The sequence below is a fragment of the Artemia sp. Qi Xiang Cuo genome, chromosome 10, assembly GCF_049724085.1.
Source record: "Artemia sp. Qi Xiang Cuo chromosome 10, ASM4972408v1, whole genome shotgun sequence".
NCBI classification, from domain to species: Eukaryota; Metazoa; Arthropoda; class Branchiopoda; order Anostraca; family Artemiidae; genus Artemia; species Artemia sp. Qi Xiang Cuo.
The window spans coordinates 21,109,318-21,130,616 of NC_142803.1; the positions used below are offsets into that span (position 1 = coordinate 21,109,318).

The 21,299-nt window shown below is 36.0% G+C and overlaps 1 protein-coding gene across 1 annotated transcript in view; it reads right to left on the reverse strand.

Annotated features, from left to right (window-relative positions):
- LOC148947573 (solute carrier family 12 member 4-like) overlaps positions 1–21,299 on the reverse strand; it is a 396,387-nt gene that overhangs the window by 98,873 nt on the left and 276,215 nt on the right. The window contains 3 exon segments of the mRNA XM_089095942.1: positions 3,650–3,865; positions 11,891–11,932; positions 11,934–12,093. Coding sequence (XP_088952068.1) covers positions 3,650–3,865; positions 11,891–11,932; positions 11,934–12,093 — 418 coding nt within the window.

Consider the following 21,299-nt stretch of genomic DNA (forward strand, 5'->3'; position numbering starts at 1 on the left):
TTCGAGATGTTTGGGCTTTCATCTCTTGTGTGCAAAGTAAATGGCATCCTACTCTACCATCTATCTTTTGATAAATCCTATAGAACATTGTATGAGATGACCTTGCAAACCCTAGGTCATGATTCGCAGTTATTTGAAAATGGTATAACCGAAGAAAAGTTTGCTAAAACACATGGTATCTTTGTATTGGATTTGTCTGGTACGCAGGATATGAGTAAAGTACGTACGGGGAGTGTGCTAGAGTTTACATTTGCCGACCCATTAGCTGAGAGTATTGCACTAATCTCACTAAATCAATATGAAACCTATTGGGAAATCACTCCCGAAGGTAGTTTTTACTAGACTTGGCACCATGAACACCAGTTAAATAATCAATGTATTTAATATGGATCCCTACATGTCCCAGTACAAATCCTATTGTCTACCCTCGTTCTTTCTTGGAAAAATTCAAAGTGCCAACAATACCTTAATTATTGTTAATAGCAGTCCGTCGACTGTGCTGACGGGTCATTGGCTGTGCATCTTTCAAACAATGAAGACGATTGAATTTTTTGATCCTCTTGGTCCACCCTATACATTCTACACAACCCACATCAGCAACTATATTGAGAGCAGTGGGAAAACTATTATTCAAAATCAGAGGAGAGTGCAGGATATGACGACTAAAAGCTGTGGCTTCCATGCACTACTATATTTTGTGTTCTGATGTCGCGGCTATACATACAAGCAGTTTCTCAACATTTATGTAGACAATCCACACCTTAATGACTTTCTAGTGGAAAATATCCTCTCAGACCTGTATAATATAAAATTCAGTGCCCTAAGAGTAATGTGCTTTAAAAATGTTTGTGAATGTGTTTATTAATAAAATGTACATATACAACAATGTCTTCGAGTCTTCAATTTAGACTTCTTCATCGGTGTATAGGCAACTGTCGTGAACCACTAATGCCGGTAAATCATTCTGATTCACTGTATATTGATCTTGATTAACTGCAAAGTCAGGGTCACATTTTCTAAATTATAATGTAACTTCACTCTTGTCATATCTCTTTGTATAGTCAATTATACTATTTGCATTCATATTATGAAATTTACAAGTTTCAATCTGTCTATTTGAAGCAATATCACATGCAGTGTTTTCAAATGGTGAATCACATTCAGTAACTGCCAAATAAAAATCAGTAGTTTTATAGTCATAATTGGCAGTGTTTTAAAAACGATGAAGTATAAACCAAACTTTATTTTTACCCCAACATTTTAATCATAGACCTGATTCTTCCTCCCATAATAATTGAAATCCACGACGATACCGATCTCGTAGAAATAAACTAAAATCACGGTTGGGATTCTTTCCAATCATACCAGGGTAAGCATTCCCCCACTGATCACATTGATCATAGTGGCAATTTGAACATATATTTTCTCTAGGGTGAGAGTCGCAGATATCTTTAAGACACGAATTACATCCCTTAATTTGCACAGCATATCCTCTATGTAATTTACAAGGATTAAAAAATTTGCACTTTTCACTATAGTCATCAATAATTGTACAATTCTCACATTGAGTCCAACTGCTAAGAGTGTACATGCATAGTGGACATGTATAGAACATTTTTGGTTTCTGATGTCAACTCTCTCTCACAGCTAAAACGAAACTGATCATCCTCGCTCGATAAATTCAGGGTGGAGGAATGGGAGAGGAGTAACTCTGTGAAGTCACCTCTTTCGAATGGTGGGGAGCCATCTAAATTGAATCTATGGCAATGTTTTCAAAAGTGTATCCACGATATTATTCTGCTTTGTTCCAATTAATATATCAATAAATTGAGTATAAGCATTTGAGTCACATCAACAAAGCTTCATACAATAGTCCAGTGGGGGAGAATCAGTCCTCATTATATTGTCAAGTGTCCCCCGAGAGAATATCCTGCGTTGAAGAGATAAATCGAGAAAATCATCATCCAAAATTAAATGTTTTTCCAAAAACACCAGATTTGATCTAATTATCTCTTTCTCAAATTTATTAATTTTTCAATCCTATCACTCTGACTGCTGCCTCTAGACCGACCATGAATTTTTAGCCTAACATTCTAACAACAAAAAGAAAAGGGAATTTTTCCATTTTGAAACAATTTTATTGAATAAATACAACAGTAATACTAAGCATGTACAATTAGCAATACTTTTTATTGTCTTCGATATGTTTCACTAATGCACTTAAAGCAAATTGAAGTCTATTCACATACGCTATATCAACTTTTGCGGCGAAGCATAATTAATCCTCCTTTTTAAATTTGCTCGAGGATATCACATATCTTGCATATACTTCATCCCATTTCAGACATAGCCGTGATCCTCTTTTGATTTCTTGTATTATTGCTACCAACTCTGCGATCAAGTTCTAATAGGGTAAACATTCCACTCATCATCACCAAAAGTACATCCAAATGAGTAAAGTCAAACTGTTCTCACTCCTTTGAATTCAATTCACAGACTAATAAAAACTATAGCAAAAATCCTTTCCTTATATTCTCTGCAATCCTCTCCCGCTAATATTTCCGGCCCTCTGATTGGCTTAGAAGGAGGCACGTACTTCCGGTTTCCCGTTATCAGATCAATACATTCCCCCAGTGATTATGTAATAAATTTCTCAGAATTCCTCTCCCCTTCGATTATGCAATCAATTTCTCGGAAATTTAGTTCCCCTTCGATTACGCAATCAATTTCTCGGAAATTCTCCCCCTTCGATTATGCAATCAATTTCTTGGAAATCCTCTCCCCTTCGTGGATCAATACATCTCTCCGCCAATAATTCGCAGGTGCAAACTTCCCTCCGAAGACAATACACTTGAAAAAAACAAATAAATCGACCTTGAAAAAAGGGGTCATTGACCCGTTCGTGGATCGATAATCCTTGAATAAATTATGTCCCGTCAGTGTTAGACTAAATTGTATATGGCAGCACACGGTCCTCCCTGGAGCAATAGGGGCCTTTCTACTTGAGTATTCATAAAATATATTTGCAATATCCATGATGTAATCCTCATCATTAAGGAACTTTACGCATCTATCATTACAGTCTTTTACTTCATATAATAACTTTTCCCTCTCAAGATAGTTTCTTTAGGTACAACTCCACACTACTCTTGGCAAATTTATCAGTTTTCACGCCAGCATACATAGGCTAATAAAGTTCAATATAGGACAATGCAAAAATTGATGGCAAGCCATAATTTCAAACCAAGCCCACGCAATGCAGTCGTGATATAATCCAACACATAATCTTCTATTAATGCCCACTGCTTGAGAGCTGAATGAATTCACATATATAACGTACACACGGTATGAGTGGAATATGCTTGAAAATGTCTCCTTTTGAATATCCTATCCTGTTTGTAATATATAGCGATATTTGTCGGTGTATTTGTGTTGATACCTATTTAATAGATGCTAAATTTATAATATAAATTTTAATTTTGACTTTTTTAAACACCAATTGCAAAAATGATACAGAGGTCAATTCAAATGTTTATTATATTTTTAGATTTCCCGAAGTTTATATGATGAATTGCATCAAAGAAGTTTTTAAGTGAAAAAGCGTATTGTTATGTACATGGCGCCATTCACTTAGATTACCATTGCTTACCATTTCAACAACTTCGACTTCAGCGTCAATACGAAGCTTATAAAGTAGATCCTTCAATTCCTTCTTCATTTGAATAGAATTGTCTTCTAGTTGAGCAACGGTGAAGAACCGTAGTTTACACTTACTCCAGCATCGATGCTTCTTCAACAGAAAAGGTAAAAGCATTAAAAGACCACCATCATGGACAATCCACCAGACGTCGATAAACCCATTGAGCTAAAAAAGGAACAAGCAGAATATTATGGTTTTAATAATACAATGTGCACTTTGTGGCAGCGCAGGGGTTAAGGGTGCACTTTCTGATTGAAAGGTCACTGGTTCAATCCCGCGTATCGCAAGGAAATAACCAACATAATTTACGTTCCAATATTTTTTTTTCCAGGGCACGCGCCTCACTGGTTTACAGTTGATTGATTGATTAATTGCTACCAGACGTAAAAATCAAAATGTACTAAGCGTGAAAAACAATTTTTACTTTATTGTCGTATGTATTTATGTATTGAATTGATTTTGGTAGTCAAGCGGCTTTCAGAGCATATTAAAAGCAAAAATACTTAATACCTGTTTTTTTTGCCATAAAAAGACAAAATAAACAGTAAAAAAAAAAAAACACAAAAAAATAAAAATCTAATATATACAAAGCAAAACAAATTTGGTCAACAAATATTAACTAAAATTATGAAACTAAGTCATGTAAATAAGATCCAAGTGCGAAAATAATAAGACAGAACGTGCTAAAATCTAGTAACAATAATTAAAGTAATGAACTATACGACCAAGGAATATCTAAGAGAGGGAGTGGCATATTCAAAATATAAGGTTCAGTGATAATAAAAGTGATGATTTGTTTGTGTTCAGGAATGGTGATGTGCATGGAAATCAACAGTTAACCGATTAAAAGCTGATGACTGTTCAGTTTAGTATTAAGATATTATATTTGAATAGACGAAAGTGCTCAATATATATATATATATATATATATATATATATATATATATATATATATATATATATATATATATATATATATATATATATATATATATATATATATATATATATATATATATATATATATATATATATATATATATATATATATATATATATATAAATATATATATATATATATCAAGGCCATATCCAAGGGGGTCTAGGGGGTTTAAATCCCCCTCCAAAATATCCCAGAAAATTGCTTTTTTCAACACTTTGACCTTTTTATGAAACTCACATATTTTAAGCTTACCAAATCACAATGTCACTATAATTACTGGCTTAGCTTCAACTAGTTGCCGTTGAGTGAACAATAGAGCCAATTATTAGGATTAGGCAGCAAATCTTCTTCTTCAGCTCAGCCTTCTCTTAGCTGGTGCAATCCAATCCCAGGTCAGTTTGTATTTAACACTAAAAAAATGAGGAAGCGACAAGCAGATAACGATTTATTTCGATCGTGCTGTGATCACGGGCCGTGATAAAAATGTTAGTTTCAGAGATTTCAAATTAGTTGTACTGAGTGCCTGAGTGTTTTATCTTGAAAAACTGTTAGTGAACCGGGGATCGTTGCCTTAGGACTCTTAGGTGTAGCTTCGAAAACGCCTTATTCCAGTTCTAACCTCAAAAGGTTTCTCCAGGGATGACGACTCGTCAATGCAGAAGACTTTCCAAGGCAGCAACCATCTTCAGATCCCACAAAACGACATTGTACAATCTGTCAACAGGCCCTGTGATTTAGACGTTACTGTGAATTTGCAGTTACTTGAATCTTCTTGGCTGCCAGACGAGAGCTCCTCGTTTCAAGCATCAAGCAAACGTAATTTAAGGTTTCAGCGAAGTTGGATGGCTTGTTTTCCGTGTCTTGCGTGCTCGAACAAATTTAAGGGTGATTTCTGTAAATACTGTGTAATCTTTGCAGCTGAATGCTCCAGTAAAGGAAATCACCAAAGGCTTGGAGCACTGGCCCTAAAACCATTTGCAGCGTGGAAAGACGCGATACAAGTTTTTGCTTGTGACAGTAAATTAAATTTCCATATAGGAAGTGCTGTACTTGCGGAGGACTTTGTAGCCGTAGAGAAAGACAAGCAAGACAAAATTTTCTTCAAGTTAGATGATGCTCGAAAAGCTCAAGCAAAAGAAAATCGCATGAGACTCAAACTGGTTGTAGAAACTATTGTTATTTATGGTCGACAGCAGGTAGCCCTTCCTGGTATGAATGACCATGGTCCTCTGCGTCCCGAAGAAAAATACTGTGTAATCTTTGAAGCTGAATGCTCCAGTAAAGGAAATCACCAAAGGTTCGGAACACTGGTCCTAAAACCACTTGCAGCGTGGAAAGACGCAATACAAGTTTTTGCTTGTCACAGTAAATTGAATTTCCATATAGGAAGTGATGTACTTGCGGAGGACTTTTTAGCCGTAGAGAAAGGCAAGCAAGACAAAATTTTCTTCAAGTTAGATGATGCTCGAAAAGCTCAAGCAAAAGAAAATTTCACGAGACTCAAACCGGTTGTAGAACCTATTGTTATTTGTGGTCGACAGCAGGTAGCCCTTTGTCGTACGAATGACCACGGTCCTCTGCGTCCCGAAGAAAAGGAACCAGCTTGAAACGATGGAAATTTCCGGGCTCTTTTGAGAATGAGAATGCGATGTGGTGATGATGAGCAGAAAAAGCATATTGAAAAAAATGTGTGAAATGGGATGTATCTGTCCCCAGTTGTGCAAAATGAGCTTATTGGTGTTGGTGGAAAGATAATTCAAGCTGATGTTGTTAAAAGGGTAAACAAAAGCGTATGCTATTCGGTGTTAGCGGATGAAACATCTGACACAAGAAACACAGAGCAGCTGTCCATTTGTGTTTGGTATATTTCAAACAGAGCTTTGCGCGAAGCTTTTCTTGGGTTTGATCCAGTTTCAGATTTAACCGGACCAGGTCGGGCTACCATAATAGTAGAAACCTTGAAAACCATGGTTTGGATTTGAGCAAGCTTGTAGGACAGGGATATGACGGAGCAGCTGCTATGAGTGGGCACCTGAGAGGCACTCAAGCTTGGATTAGATAGCAGTATCCACGAGCAGTTTATTTTCACTGTGGAGTAAATACACTCAACCTGGTGATCAGTTCGGCTTGCTCCATTCTAGTCATGAAAACGTGTTTTGCATCAGGAGAAAGTCTAGCGATTGGGGGCTTAGACCTGCAGAGAGCGTTTGATTCATTGATTCATGCACGTATGTTGCTAAACTCAGCTAAAAGAGGAGTGAACTCAAATATCATCCGGGCTTTCCGTGATATTTATTCTCACCTTCGCATGCGACTCAAGCTCCCTCCCGATAAAGGCCTTCCGCCAGCCCCACGGTCAGCTTTGATACCAGTCCATAAAGGTGCCCGTCAGGGAGCAGTTTTATCCCCCAATTTCTTCAATAACTAGATTATTGAACCTCAAGACAGCTGTCCTTCATCGTGCATTCTCAGTTCCATTGACATCTCCCGAGTGTGCTATGCCGATGACACTCTGAATCTCAGCTTGATGCTTAACCACCTTTCAGAAATATTCTCATGTCTGCAGTCCAACTACAAGAAAGTCAGTCTGAGATTTAACTCCCAAAACTCGGAAGTTTTGCTTTATAATTGGAAGAATGACCCTCCTACTAATATCACACTAGGTGACTGCTCAGTAAAACCAGTTGATAAAATAGTATATCTGGGGCTTCTAATAGGTTCCTCATTACAGTATACCCGTTCCCTCCTGATCTCACATCTTGAACGGCGAATATCCAGCTCCTATGCTTTGATCGTTAAATCCACTCTGAGATTTAAGCATCCACTACTGGCAATTATTTACAATACTACCGCTCTGCCACATATATTATATGTGACCCCTTTCTGGAATTTATTGGCAAACCGTGAAAAGTCTAAAATATACTCTGTATTTTACCGTTTTGCAAAGTACCTACTAAAATTGCAACTTTGGACAAAAAATAGTTTTCTGATTCGGCGCTATAACCTAGCTGACCCAAATCTAGCTGTTCAGACACTTATTAGCCGGCAAAAAACAAAACCAGCAATTCTAAAGCACGAGTGGGCAAGTTTGCTTGTTTAATTTTCACTTTTTTTTTTTTTTTTTTTTTTTTTTATCCTTTCAAAAGTTGTTGTCTTTATTGCTATTTTCGAAGAAGTTGTTGTTTCTGTTGTAATCTTTGAGTATGCTATCTTTCAGTTTCCACTTTTCGTACTATTTTGTATACTATTTAAGAAGTTGTTGCTTTTGTTGTTATTATTACCGTTTTGTTTCCTCTTTTCGTATTTTTGTATACTCTGTCATTGTACATTTATTGTATACGACGGGTTTTCAATATATATTATATAATATTATTATATTATTATATAAATATCTCTGATCTGCAACTTTTTAGGCTCATCCTCCTCCCTTACCCAGGTACTCAAAGACAGAATTCGACAATGCATACCAGAATCTAGAAAAACTACGCTCAACACCCTTTGTGAAACATGGTGGGTGGAGAGGCACGATGTCGTTAACCGCCTTTTGGAGCTCTATAAGCCAATTTTAGAAGCACTGGAAGAGCCTCAAGAAGGAAACGTGAATGCTGAGACTTCCGCAAAAGCCCATCAGTCACCAAGCTGAATGGAGCAAGGACAGTTTATGACCAGTTTATTCGAAGCAAAAGAACTCTTTGGTTTTACGTTGCCGCTTTCTGAAGTTCTTTAAGCTGTTGACTGTGACTTGGCGCTTGCATACGACAACGTTGACACTGTGGTGCAGACAATTGTGGGCCTATGCGAAAACGCAGATTCTTTGTTCGACTCGTTGTATTCAAAAATTAAAGATTCTGCCATCTGAGATCTGAAGATAGAATTGACGTTTCCAAGAGTTGGTCGTCATCGAATCGACAACTATGACATCGCTTCATCAAAAGAAGCGTACAGAGCTTCCATATACATTCCATTCTTGGACTACTTCATGTCAGAACTCAGGGAGAGATTTACGGTGCATCGTACAATTTTGACAACTTTAAGCGGCATTATACCTGCGAACTTGTACAAAAGAAACTTGTCTGACGTAGATAACGGTGAGAATACTGATATTTAAGCCAACCTTTTACCAGAGCCAGATGCACCAAGCCATGAACTGAAATTGTAGAAGACGAAGTGGCAGAACGTTAACAACAAAGAAAGACCAGTCTCGGCTTTGGCTGCACTTGATACGTGCAATGCTGATTTCTTTCCTAACATCAGCCGTCTTTTTACAATTGTAGCTACTTGGGTTGGCCTATTTAAACTGCTACACTGGAAAGGACTTTCTCTACTTTGCGACAGCTTACGACATGGCTACGCCATCCAAAAGGTGTAGAACTTTTGACAGGTCTAGCATTTCTGTCAGTGCCCAGGGATGTTGCTATTGACATTGATACAGCTATTGAAATGTTCACAACTCAAAAAACACGTCGAATTGATTTTGTTCTGTGAATTCATTTTGTAACTATTAAGCTTCTTAACTTCAATATACAGTATTTTATGTTCCTATCTATTGTCTTCTTTTACCGTTAGATATGGATTAGGTCTGACCTGAGCAGCCCCCCTCCAAACAAATAATTTCCTGGATACGGTTTTGATATATATATATATATATATATATATATATATATATATATATATATATATATATATATATATATATATATATATATATATATATATATATATATATATATATATATATATATATATATATATATATATATATATATATATATATATAATACAAGACCGTATCCAGGAAATTTTTTCAGGGGGGAGGGGCATAGGGGCGTAGATGGAGATTAAATATAGAAATTTCTTAGAAATATGGATTAGTAGTAGTGGCAGTAAACATTTTTTCTCTGTAGAGGAACAAAGCTGGTCCAGTGTAAATGAAGAAAGAAGCTTGTTTATCAAGCTAAAGATAGCCAGATTTATTGCCCTTAAACTATTTGAGGTTAGAAATTACTCTTGAAAGGATTATTTGCGACAATTTGTGTAAGGCGCGCAAGTTGAGAGCATTGAATGGAAAAGAAAGCTGACTTAATTGACTATTGACAATTATCACAAATATCACAATTATCACAAATATCTCGAGTTAAAAACAGAAGTTGGCCTCCTCTTTATTGTCGTATTCAATTTATATGAGTAAAGTGGCATTATTAATCTTAGTCTTGGTTGTCACACTCTTTTTTCCTATTAGTATTTCTAGAAATGCTCTTTATAGCATTTTATTGTATCTAATTGCTTGTGCTGTTCTTAGTATTAATTGATTATTTGTTATTTGTCTTTAGAATCGATTTGAGTTGGAAAACTCTTGCGGTTTCTGCTATTTTTTTAATTTATTCATAATGCTATTAACCAGTTCCTAACAGCAAGGACTTATTCCGAGAGTTTGAAATAAATTCAATCATTTAAAAAATTCAAAATAAATTCAATGATTTAAAAGCTGACACAAACACCAAAAAGTGCTCAATATTTTCGGTTTCTACAGTGAAGCAAGACTAGGAGTGTGTTCCTTTCCGTTGCTTCCTTGGTGGACTGAGTTATTTTGCCCATGGACAGTTCAAACATTCTACGTACAAAATTAAAACTAAATTAAAACAAACGAAATTAAAGCAATTAAAACACAATTAAAACTTTTCTAAAAAGCATCTAACAAAGGAGGGCTGTTCATTTTTTTACGGTTAATTGATTCTATTAAGTTTAGTATTTTTCCCAAGCTAACATTCGGAGCAACTGACACGGACTACTTCAGAAAATTTACGATTTACGAAACTTACGAAAATTTACGATTCTTATGTTACCTCCCATTTGTCGCTTTGAATTACAAGTAAGGCATATGTTTTTCGTAAGGGAAATTGACTGCAGAACACCTATTGCATCAGAGTCATTGAGATCATGGACGCCCATATGGGGGGGAGGGGGCTAAATCCCTCCTGGTTGAATGATGCTGCCTTATATTTTATATTTTTGTTTCGAAATTTATATTGTACAGCATTGGAAGTGCTGATTAGACCAGGTAAGGCCCCCTCTAAAATTAATCTTATGGGCGTCCATGATTGAGGTATATATAAAGCATACTTATTACAGCAAAATACTACTACTGCTAGCAACTTCTCGCAGCATCAAGCCACTTTAGGCCAGCGCACCATTGCACGCTCCTCCTCCAATTCTATTTCTTGTTAAAAGATTCACGTTATAATCCCTCCCACTAAGTTCCAATTTTCTTTAAATTTTTTCTAACGATCTGTTCCTGTCCGATTCAAGACGTCTTGATTTCGATCCCGTGTTGACGGCGACCCCGTATTTTAGGATGGAGGAGGAGCGTGCATACCTGTTTTGGCCTCAGGCAGCTTGGTACTGCGATGAGGTGTTAGCAGTAGTAGTATTGATGGCAAAAAGCTAATTTTTGGTAGTATATTAGCTTTCATCCGTAAAACGCGCACTTTACATCTTTAAATATATCTTGATTTAGACATTATAATATTATGGGCAAGCTAGAAAAATAAATAACGCAGTACAAAACAAGATGAGCTAAACACTCCAAAAATGGACCATTCCGTTTCGCATTAAAAGAGTATAAAGAAATATCATTTCAAAAAAGATACCGAAAAATGACAAACTGCATTTTTTTATCAGACAATAAAAAGTTTTGTGGACTTGTTAATTAAACGAAACACACTCAAGAATTACGCTTAGGTTAGAACCGATCTCCTGATTCAATGCCGGGAGTGCAATGAGTGGTTGAGGTCAAATTATCCAACGCTTCCTGCATTTTCCTCCCAGACTTCTCCAATTACCCATTCAAAACTGGATAGACTCTGGCAGTCTGGCTGCGCTTACAGAGTCAAACCATTGACCCCTGTTTCAAACCAAGCAACCAGCAAAACCCGGACCCGAACCCCTGTTACTAACGCTTTGCTCATTACTAATGATTAGAATGACTCACAGCCAATTAGGCCCAGGGACTGACCGGATTTCAAGTCCAGCGTGCTAAGCACTCGGTTAGGACGGATCCTGCAGAAGGAGTAAAAAAATGAATATGATTTTCTTTGTATTAAGAAGATAATAATTATCTTAATCAGAAGTAAAGGACTGCATGAACACTTTATTTATCTTCTTTATTTAATTTTTTTCGTTGTTCATTTCATGTTTTTAGTCGATTTTGCCAGGGCTTTTTAAGTTTTTTCTTTTTGAAGCTAATTTACCTTTTGTGTGCTTTCAGGGAAAGTTTCCAGTCCTTTTGGGGACTAAAACAGCCATTTGGTTTGCTCTTGCAGTTTGTAAGGCAGTGACAAACGCCGAAAAGGGCTGATCACCAGTCTCGGTCACTTCACGATTTCTCCAATTTCTTGGCCAGCATACAATGACAGTGTTGGGCTTAAGGCCACCAAGACCTGTATTCTGAATTCTATAAATAATAAAAAGAAAATTGAGCATATTTAAAACATATATTTTCATGAACATATATAATAAAACATATGTTAAAACGTGGTTTATATTTTGGGAAGAAATATTTAGCGCGATTTTTTTTTTGTCTTTGACGGGTTTGGTTATTGGGACACTGCTATCAATGCTAAGTAAAATGTGTTTCACATTCAACGTATACATTTTAGTTCATTTGAAGAGAGGGTGGTTGGGGGAGGGGGAGGCCACATCGAGTAAACTATTGCAACTTTACTAGAAATGAATTGACCCAATCTTAATTTCTGGCTCTTACAAAACAGAAAAATCCATTATTAAGACGGAAGAGAAAAACTAGACTATAGATTTAAATTTAGATAAAATTTATTACTGAAAAACGGCTATCACAAGTCCAAATGGGCCAAATTCGCACTTTAGTGTCACTAAACAAAAACGAACCAAAAACAAACAACAACAGAAAAATTATAAAAGGGTCAATGTCAAATATGTCAAAATGTCAAAAACAATTAAACCTCATAAAATCATAAGGTCAATGCCAAATCAGCAAATGTCAAAACAGTGGAAACTCGTAAAATTAAAACCGAATAAAATAATTAGAACAAAAAGAATATAAATTTAGTTCTGCGACCAAAAAATAGAAAGATCGAAATTTCCAAAATGAACGTTAAAATTATAAGGTAAAAAGGGAGTAAAGGAGGGGGGATGAGGAAATTCACTGATTGAGTATGTTGACGATGTAGGGGATGAAAGCTTTTCTATATCTTTCAGTGGAAACTTTTATTGGGATAAGAAGGTGAATTTTTGTTGAAGCAGAACGCGGGAGGCTAGGTCGAAGGGGTGAATATTGACTAGGGAAAAGGGTAGTTGTCCGAGGGCTATGAAGAGCATTGTTAGCGAAACGCAGGGAAATTTTTGCTCTTCTTACCTTAAGTGTGACTAGATAGACTTGCATTCCAAAAATCTGCGTGGTGAATTGGTGCGACATGCGCTAACCACAAGGGCTCATCCAGGATTTCTGTTCCTGATTAAAAAACTTTAAAAGGCACATCAAATATTTGTTTATATGAATATATAAGGGAAAATTTATTTGGGAATGATGGAGTGCTGCTTCCTGATGCTTTGAAAAGTACGTCGTCACACTTTATTAGTCTAGTGGGAAGATATCTTGATGAGTTTTTTTTCAAAAAGAAGAGAGTAGTTTTTATTTTATTTTTATTTTTTTCTCTATTATTTTGACGAGTGCTGTAATTTGTTAATCTTGTATGTTATTTGTGTACATGGCCACATTTTGGCTTGAAATACATGTTATTTTATCTTATCTTATACATTTTCTCACATTTTTGAGAGTAAAAAAAAAATTGGGGGGGGGGGGAGGGAAGGTTAAAGCCCAATACTCCCCCCTGGATATGGCCTAGGTTAACCACCATGCTGTAAGAGTAAAACTTTGGCCTTTTTTAGATTAGTAGTATTTTTTTACAATCCCCACAGATTTTTTCAGACTCTGTGTATAATGATCGTAGACATTAGCCGCTATACCCATATGGAACATTTTTTATTTACAACTTTGAGAAATAGCAAAACAGATAAGTTGCTGCTCCATGTTAGGTAACTTCATAGGCTGGGACACACGGAGCTTTAAGATCTTCGAAAAGGAACATGCTGCTTTGAACAGATTGGGAGGGAGGAGGAGCGTACGCAGCTGTTTTGGCCTCATGCGGCTTGGTGCTGCGGTGAGTTGTTAGTTAGTAGTGGTAGTAGTTTTGCTGCTTGAACTTAAAAAAATTACAGCGACCAAGAGCATTTTCACCTTACTTCGAAAACCACTTGTGCCCTATTCACTATGAGATTGTATTCATACCAAGATTTAGCTAGCGCTTTTTTAAGCCAATCAGAAACCCTCTTGGAAAATCAGATTGGCTCAAGTTAGCGCTAGCTAAATCTTGGTATTAGCAAAATTTTAATGTGAGCCTTTTATTGTTAACCCTTTTATTGTGTTTAATCCTCTCAGGGCAGGGCTCACGTAGTTTGGGTATTTTTGCATAACTATCTATTTAATTGAAAAGCCTTTTTATGGCAGTCCTTTAAAATTTCTGGGTAAGGTACGATTTGTAGCAATTTTCTCTTGATCGGTAACCGGGCCCAATTTTTCACCGCTTAAAGATGGTTCTCAGCGACTTACGAATGGTGGCTTCAGTAAGGCAAGCTTTAAACTATACGTTGTCTTCAAGCAGATTTGTCAAAAGCTAAAATTTAGTTTATGGTAGACTACATGGCATCTAAAGTGGCGTAGCTAGCGGAGAAAAGAGTGGACGGCTGTTCCTCGGTGCAGCCTCTAAGTGGGCACCGAATTGAGTTAATTTTAAAATAAATCATATTTTTATTATATTATTGAAGTGGTAGTGGGGGAGGGGCTGACGAAAACCGACATCATGCCTGGGCATTGAAACCCCTAGCTACGCCACTGGGAGCTTAGTATTGAGCATTTGTCTTTACAAAAGTATCGGATCATTAATATTTAGAGGCTATTTTTAGAAATTAAATATAGTGTTTTTCAAGGTACTTTACCTTATTAATACCCTAGGAGTTTCGCATCTATTGCAAAAAGCATGGGATCCCTCATAAAGGTCTGAAATAGGCACATACTCGGGTATATCTTTTTATTTGGGGAGGGGGATAGAGTAATGAAAAACACAATTTGATTTGATAATTAGAATAAGAATTGCCCAGATATTACAATAGATATAAAACTTTGAGGAACCAGGGCCTCGAGGCCCCCTCTGCGCAAGTCCTTATCTGATAAATGCACAAGTAGGGCAACATGACCCTGAGCCATACACTTTAATAATGCTAGATGTTTGTTTCAGTCTGTCTCGCAGTATACGCTCGATACCAACAGTTGGTATTGAGCTTTTAGCCTTAGGCAGTTGAGTTTTTATCGCTGAGGAAATGCGCCCTTCCTCCTTTATTTCACGTCAAATGTAAGTATCATCTTGTTTATCAACTATGTCAAGTTGACTCACCTTCAGTCAGCTAGCCGTAGCAATTCCAAAATATGGTATATTTCTTTTCTAATAGAAACTTGAGCTCCATTACATAGACAGAGCACGTTCGACAGATTTGTCCACTCTGTTGACCAGCTATATGTTGTTGATTTTAACAAAATTTGTTTTTTTTTTGTTTTTTTGACGATAAATTTGAAAAATTAAGCCAAAAACCTCTTTCATAGTCTTATAAGTGTGTATTAAGTTTTAATAGAAAAACAATAATTAGTTAAAACCTCTTTAAAACCTTTTTAAAAACAATAATTAGCCAAAAACTTCTTTCATAGTCTTATAGTCTTGTAAGTATGTATTAAGTTTTTAATAGTAAAAACAATAATTAGTTAAAACCTCTTTAAAAACAATAATTAGCCAAAAACCTCTTACATAGTCTTGTAAGCGTGTATTAAGTTTTAATAGTAAAAACAATAATTAGTTAAAACCTCTTTAAAACAATAGTTAGCCAAAAACCTCTTTCATAGTCTTGTAAGTGTGTATTAAGTTTTAATAGTAAAAACGATAATTAGTTAAAACCTCTTTAAAACCTCTTTAAAAACAATAGTTAGCCAAAAACCTCTTTCATAGTCTTGTAAGTGTGTATTAAGTTTTAACAGTAAAAACAATAATTAGTTAAAACCTCTTTAAAAACAATAATTAGCCAAAAACCTATTTCGTAGTCTTGGAAGTGTGTATTAAGTTTTAATAGTAAAAACAATAATTAGTTTGAAACAGAAAACCTGCAACAGGCGATGATTTATTTGACAACTATTATTAATGAGGTATTAGATAAAGGTTTTAAAATAGGTGCTATATTTTTAGATCTGATGAAAGCTTTCGACACTGTGGATCATGAACTTCTACTTAAGAATTGTGAGGTGTATGGTTTGAGGGGTAGATCATTAAATTTTTTAAGAAGTTTTTTAAGTAATCGTTATCAGTATGTCCAACTAAATGATTCTTCTTCCCAAAAAAAGTATATTGAAGTAGGCGTTTCGCAAGGATCAGTTCTTGGTCCTATATTATTCTTGATATTTATTAATGATTTACCAAATTGTCTGAATAATTTTTGCTATAGAATAAATGAACTAACGGTAAACCCGACCATTGAAACACTTTCACTTTTTGCTGACGACACAACAGCCATTAGCACAGCTAAGACAGCGGAGCTGCTGCAGATTTCCATGAAGGAATCAGTTAATAGATTTATAGCATGGCTGAGGGTAAATAAACTAAGGATCAACATGGCTAAGTCTAACTTTATTATTTTCTCGCGATCACCAAATATTTACCCATGGATCAAGGAATTAGATATGTCCAATGGCGTTATAAAACGGACTGCGTCTTTTCAATACCTTGGGATTGTAATAGATGAAACTCTATCTTTTAAGGAACATGTAACTTTAACTAGCAAAATTTTGGCGAGAAATCTCGATATAATGAAGAAACTCTAACATTGTTTTCCCAAGTCTGTCCATTTTTATTTTTTCTTTAATACACCCGTATATACTTTATTGTTCGAGTATTTGGCTCTCTACGTTTTCTTCCATCTTAAAACCAATAAGAGTTCTACAAAATCATGCCGTAAGAATTTTAGCCGGTATATCTTCACGCATGTCTGTTCGAGAAATTTACCCAACTATAAAAATTTTGCCGGCTGCAGGCCTTCGGGAGTTCTATGTATTGTGGTTTATTTTTGAACTGCAGCAGGATGTTCAGCCCCGTTGTTTTGATGATTTATTGTCCATTAGGTCTACTGTTCATTCTCATGATACAAGGGGTAGCGCGGACTTCTGTGTACCTAGAGGTATATCTTCCCGTTTATGTTTTTCTGTTTTTTATAGAGGTACACGGAAATGGAATAGTTTGAATAGCGATATTAAGACTATTGGTGACCCAAACATTTTTAGAACAATCATTAAGAAACTACTTTTTGCTGAATAAAAGTTTTGATTGATTGATTGATTTATTTATGGTGGAGATTGTGTTGATATGATGTTCCCAGAGGAAGTATAATATATGATATTATTTTGTATTTATTGTTTAGTGTGTTGGTATTAGTGGTATCGGTGGCCAAGTGTTCTTTGTTTTAAGGATCTTGTTTTCTCTACCTCACCCACGGACAAGCTTTGCTTTTTAGGGGAGGAAGCATTAATTTTTTGTTGATATGTTTTTTTTTTAAATAAATCTGTCTTTCTCTTTCTTTCTCTTTAATAGCATAGCCGGAGGGAGGAGGTTGAAATTCATAAAATATGTTTAAAAATAGAAAAAACTGGAAAACTTTGAGATACACAGTCCCTAGGTCCCCTTTATACGTGCCTGAACTGAATTTAAAATAATAAATGCGAAAACAATATACCTAATTTTTGCAATTTAGGTGCGAAAATTGCAAGAGCTCAATGTAATCATGTATCAAAAACGTCACAAAAATGTCACAAAATACAAAAGAATGTCACAATCACAAAATGAAAAGTTTACCCTCTTTTCAAATTTTACTCTAGCTTTGCGCCACCTGAAACTTTATATCAGAAAGCAAAGAGCATGAGTAACTTATATGAGCAAAAATTTATACTAGTGTCAACTAAAAAAAAACCATCAACGCCATCCATCTTTTGGGGACACTCGGAATTTTTTCAAGCTTTGTAATCGCTTTTCTGTCAGGATCTGAGATCAGACACTTCCTATTACAATAACTTAAATAACTGAACAAATTAAATTAATTATTTTATTGTAACACTGGAAAAAGTGTCGCCAAATGCTAGATGGCGTTGAGAATTTTTTACTTGACACTAGCACCAGTTACCACTTTTGTAAGTTACCCATACTCTTTGCCACAGATCTTAGTGCTGTATTTACAAATTCAATAAAGACAAAACAACAATCTATTTATACATTTTCTATACCCCATTTAATGTAAGGCGATGTGCAATGTCACTTAGTGATACCAAATGATGCTAAGGGACGGGGTTTGGTAAACAGGCACGTTAAAAGTATAACTTGAATAAAAATAGAATTTTATTTTGCCATCAATCGCTTGCTGAAAGTTAAACACTTGCAATACAGTCCACTCTAAAGTCTGCCAAATCTATTTCTAGTAGTTAACTTTTTCTGAGAAGTCAAGCCTTAAACCCTGAAGTAGGAATCAAACAATTCGTGGTAACGAACTATAAATAAGGAGCGACCCGGCTCAATGGTAACCAAAACACCAGAAAACGTGATTTTGATACCAATAGATTCATCAAAAGAATCAGATTTTAATGTTGATTTCAAATAAATAAGTTTTATCAAGTTTAGTCCTACCCGTCAAAAGTTAAGCGCCTGAGAAAATTTGGCTGATTTTCGAAAAAAGGGAGAAGGACCCCCTAAAATTTATAGAACCCTAATGAAAATCACACCATTATATTCAGCGTATCAGAGAACCCTACTGTAGAGGTTTCAAGCTCCTATCTACAAAAATGTGGAATTTTGCATTTTTTGACAGAAGAAAGATCACGGATACGTGTTTATTTTATTTTGTTTCCCCATGGGTGATCGTATCGATCCAGTGGTACTAGAATATTGTGGGAGGGCTCGTTCGAACGGAAATTAAAAGTTCTAGTGCCCTTTTTAAGTGACAAAAAAAATGGAAGGCAACTAGACCCCTTCCCACGCTCATTTTTTTCCCAAAGTCACCCGATCAAAATTTTGAGATAGCCATTTTGTTCAGCATGGTCGAAAATATGATACCTATGTCTTTTAGGATGACTTAATCCCCCGAAGTCCCCGGGAGGAGGGCTGAAAGTTATGAACTTTACCCAATGTTAACATATATTATTGGTTCTTGGGAAGTATACAGACGTTTCCAGGGGGGATTTTTTCTGGTAGCGGGGGGGGGGGGGTGGGGGGTTATGTGGGAGGATCTTTCCATGGAGGAAGTTTTCATGGGGGAAGGAACATTGCTATGAAGGGGGCGCCGGATTTCCCAGTTTTATTTAAAAAAAAGATAAGAAAAAAAAAACAAAGAAAAAACGAGTTTTTCAACTGAAAGTAAGGAGCAATATCAAAACTTAAAACGAACAGAAAATATTACGTATATGATTGGGTTCACCCCCTAGTCAATACCTCGCTCTTTAAGCCAAAGATTTTTTAGTACTTCCATAAGAGCTATTTATTCTAAATACCGGCCTTTGTGATTAAGGGGTCAGTTTTAAATAATTGGAACAAAATTCAAACTTTAGCTTGACGAGCGAGTTATTGACTAGGGGGAGGACTCCCTAATATGTATATTAAAAATATATGAATATAGAAGTTCAATACGTAAGTTAATTCGTAAGTTACGTATACTTATTACTAATAAAAACGTTCGTAAATAAAATTAATATGCAAATTATTCCGTATATGAAAGGGGCTGTCCCCTACTCAACGCCTCGCTATTTACGCTAAATTTTGACTTTCTCAAAAATCAATTTTTTTAAACAATAAAAAACTTTAGTGTAAAGAGCAAGGCGTTGAAGAGGGGACAGCCCCTTTCATACCTGGAATAATTTCTATTCAAGTTTTAAAGTCCGTTTTAAGTTTTAACGTCGTTCCTTACTTTCAGTAAAAAAACTTATTTTTTTTATTTAATTAAAAATCAAGGGGCACCCGCTTTCAGAAATCATGTATAACAGGTGGCGTGTGCCAAGCCTGATGAAAACCGTGCCAACTGTGGTGGAACCTGTGCCAAGTGTGACGGAGCTGTGCGACACAGGTGGTGTTCTGAGATGTACATAAAGCGAGTACCCTCACTAAAATATCTTGATCCATTATAGCAAAATCTATCTGGTATCGTATATTTAAGTTTGGACTTGAACAAGACAGTGTTGACTAATTTGGCTTCGTGGTGCACAAACCCAAATTAGGTAATACTAATTTTTCCATATTTCTGCATTTGGAACAGGTTTTCAAGTAAAAAGCTTACCAATATCGATGATCATCGCGAAGAATATCGACGAATACCGATGACTTCAAAAATCACGTATACGAGGTCAAGCGTGGTTGAAACTGTGCCAAGCATGGCAGAGACTGCACCAAGCGAGGCAAAACTGTATGGCAAACGTGGTGGAGGTGTACACGGGGTGACGGAAAGTGGGTGCGGTGGGGAAATTACAAAATTAGGAGCCTGGTTTGAAATTTGAGTTCAATACTTGGTATTGATACAAAATTGGTTCTTGTTTTTTTTTTCATTGGAAATTTCTTTGATTTGTCTATTCAATGAGTCAGCAGATCAAAGATTTGTATTTAATCAAGTTGAAACATTTTGATTTCACCAATTTAAATGCTGTTTTATATGCATAATTAAAAAATTGAGTGTGCCTCTAGGTGTGTCTACTTTTTGCTTCCATGGAACACTGCCAGAAATCTGGTAAACTCAATCAATAAACACGCGCCTTGATGGGGTGTGCCACAAATAAGACCGTTTTCAGGTGCGGGTTTAGGGGGGGTTTGAACCCCCCTCCCCAAAAAAAAGAAAAAATGTTTGAAAATGAATAAAAACCAATTTTTGACGTGTTTTAAAGTCTTTTATGTAGCCCCCCCCCCCCAAAAAAAAATCCTGAATACGGCCATGGACACAAAACAGCTTTTTTGGGGGCACCCAGAATGTTAGAGTTTTCCAGAATTCCGACCGGGTTAGCGACGTCAATTCACAAAAATATAAGGGAGGAGCAGAATGTATTTTTAAAAATCTAGACGGGGGCAAATATTTCAATGACATTACCTAAAATGGGCATTTTAATTAAAGATACCAAAAGAGGCATTCTTCAAAATCTAGTATGTAGGGAGGGGGGCAAATGTGCCCCGTGCCAAATCAACAACCTTGGGCCTAGTTTTCTATAAAATACAAAATGTGGGCGTGCTTTTAGATTCCGTTAGGTATGGCTTCAGGGTGCACAAAAGAATTTTTTGTTTAGAAACCAAAGGGGGAAAGAACAACTTTAGTACGCCAAAGAATAAAGTGGGATGAGCTTAGAAAAAGGGCTTAACATCTTTGAGCATTTCCAGAGGGAAAGACAGGTGAAGGTAAAAACTTCAATATCTTGTAATTTTTGGCAATAAGTATATTGATCAGACTTGGCGTATCAAATAAATTTTTCTTAACGCCCTTCTTTTTCTTCTTCTTAATAATAGCTAAGTAGAA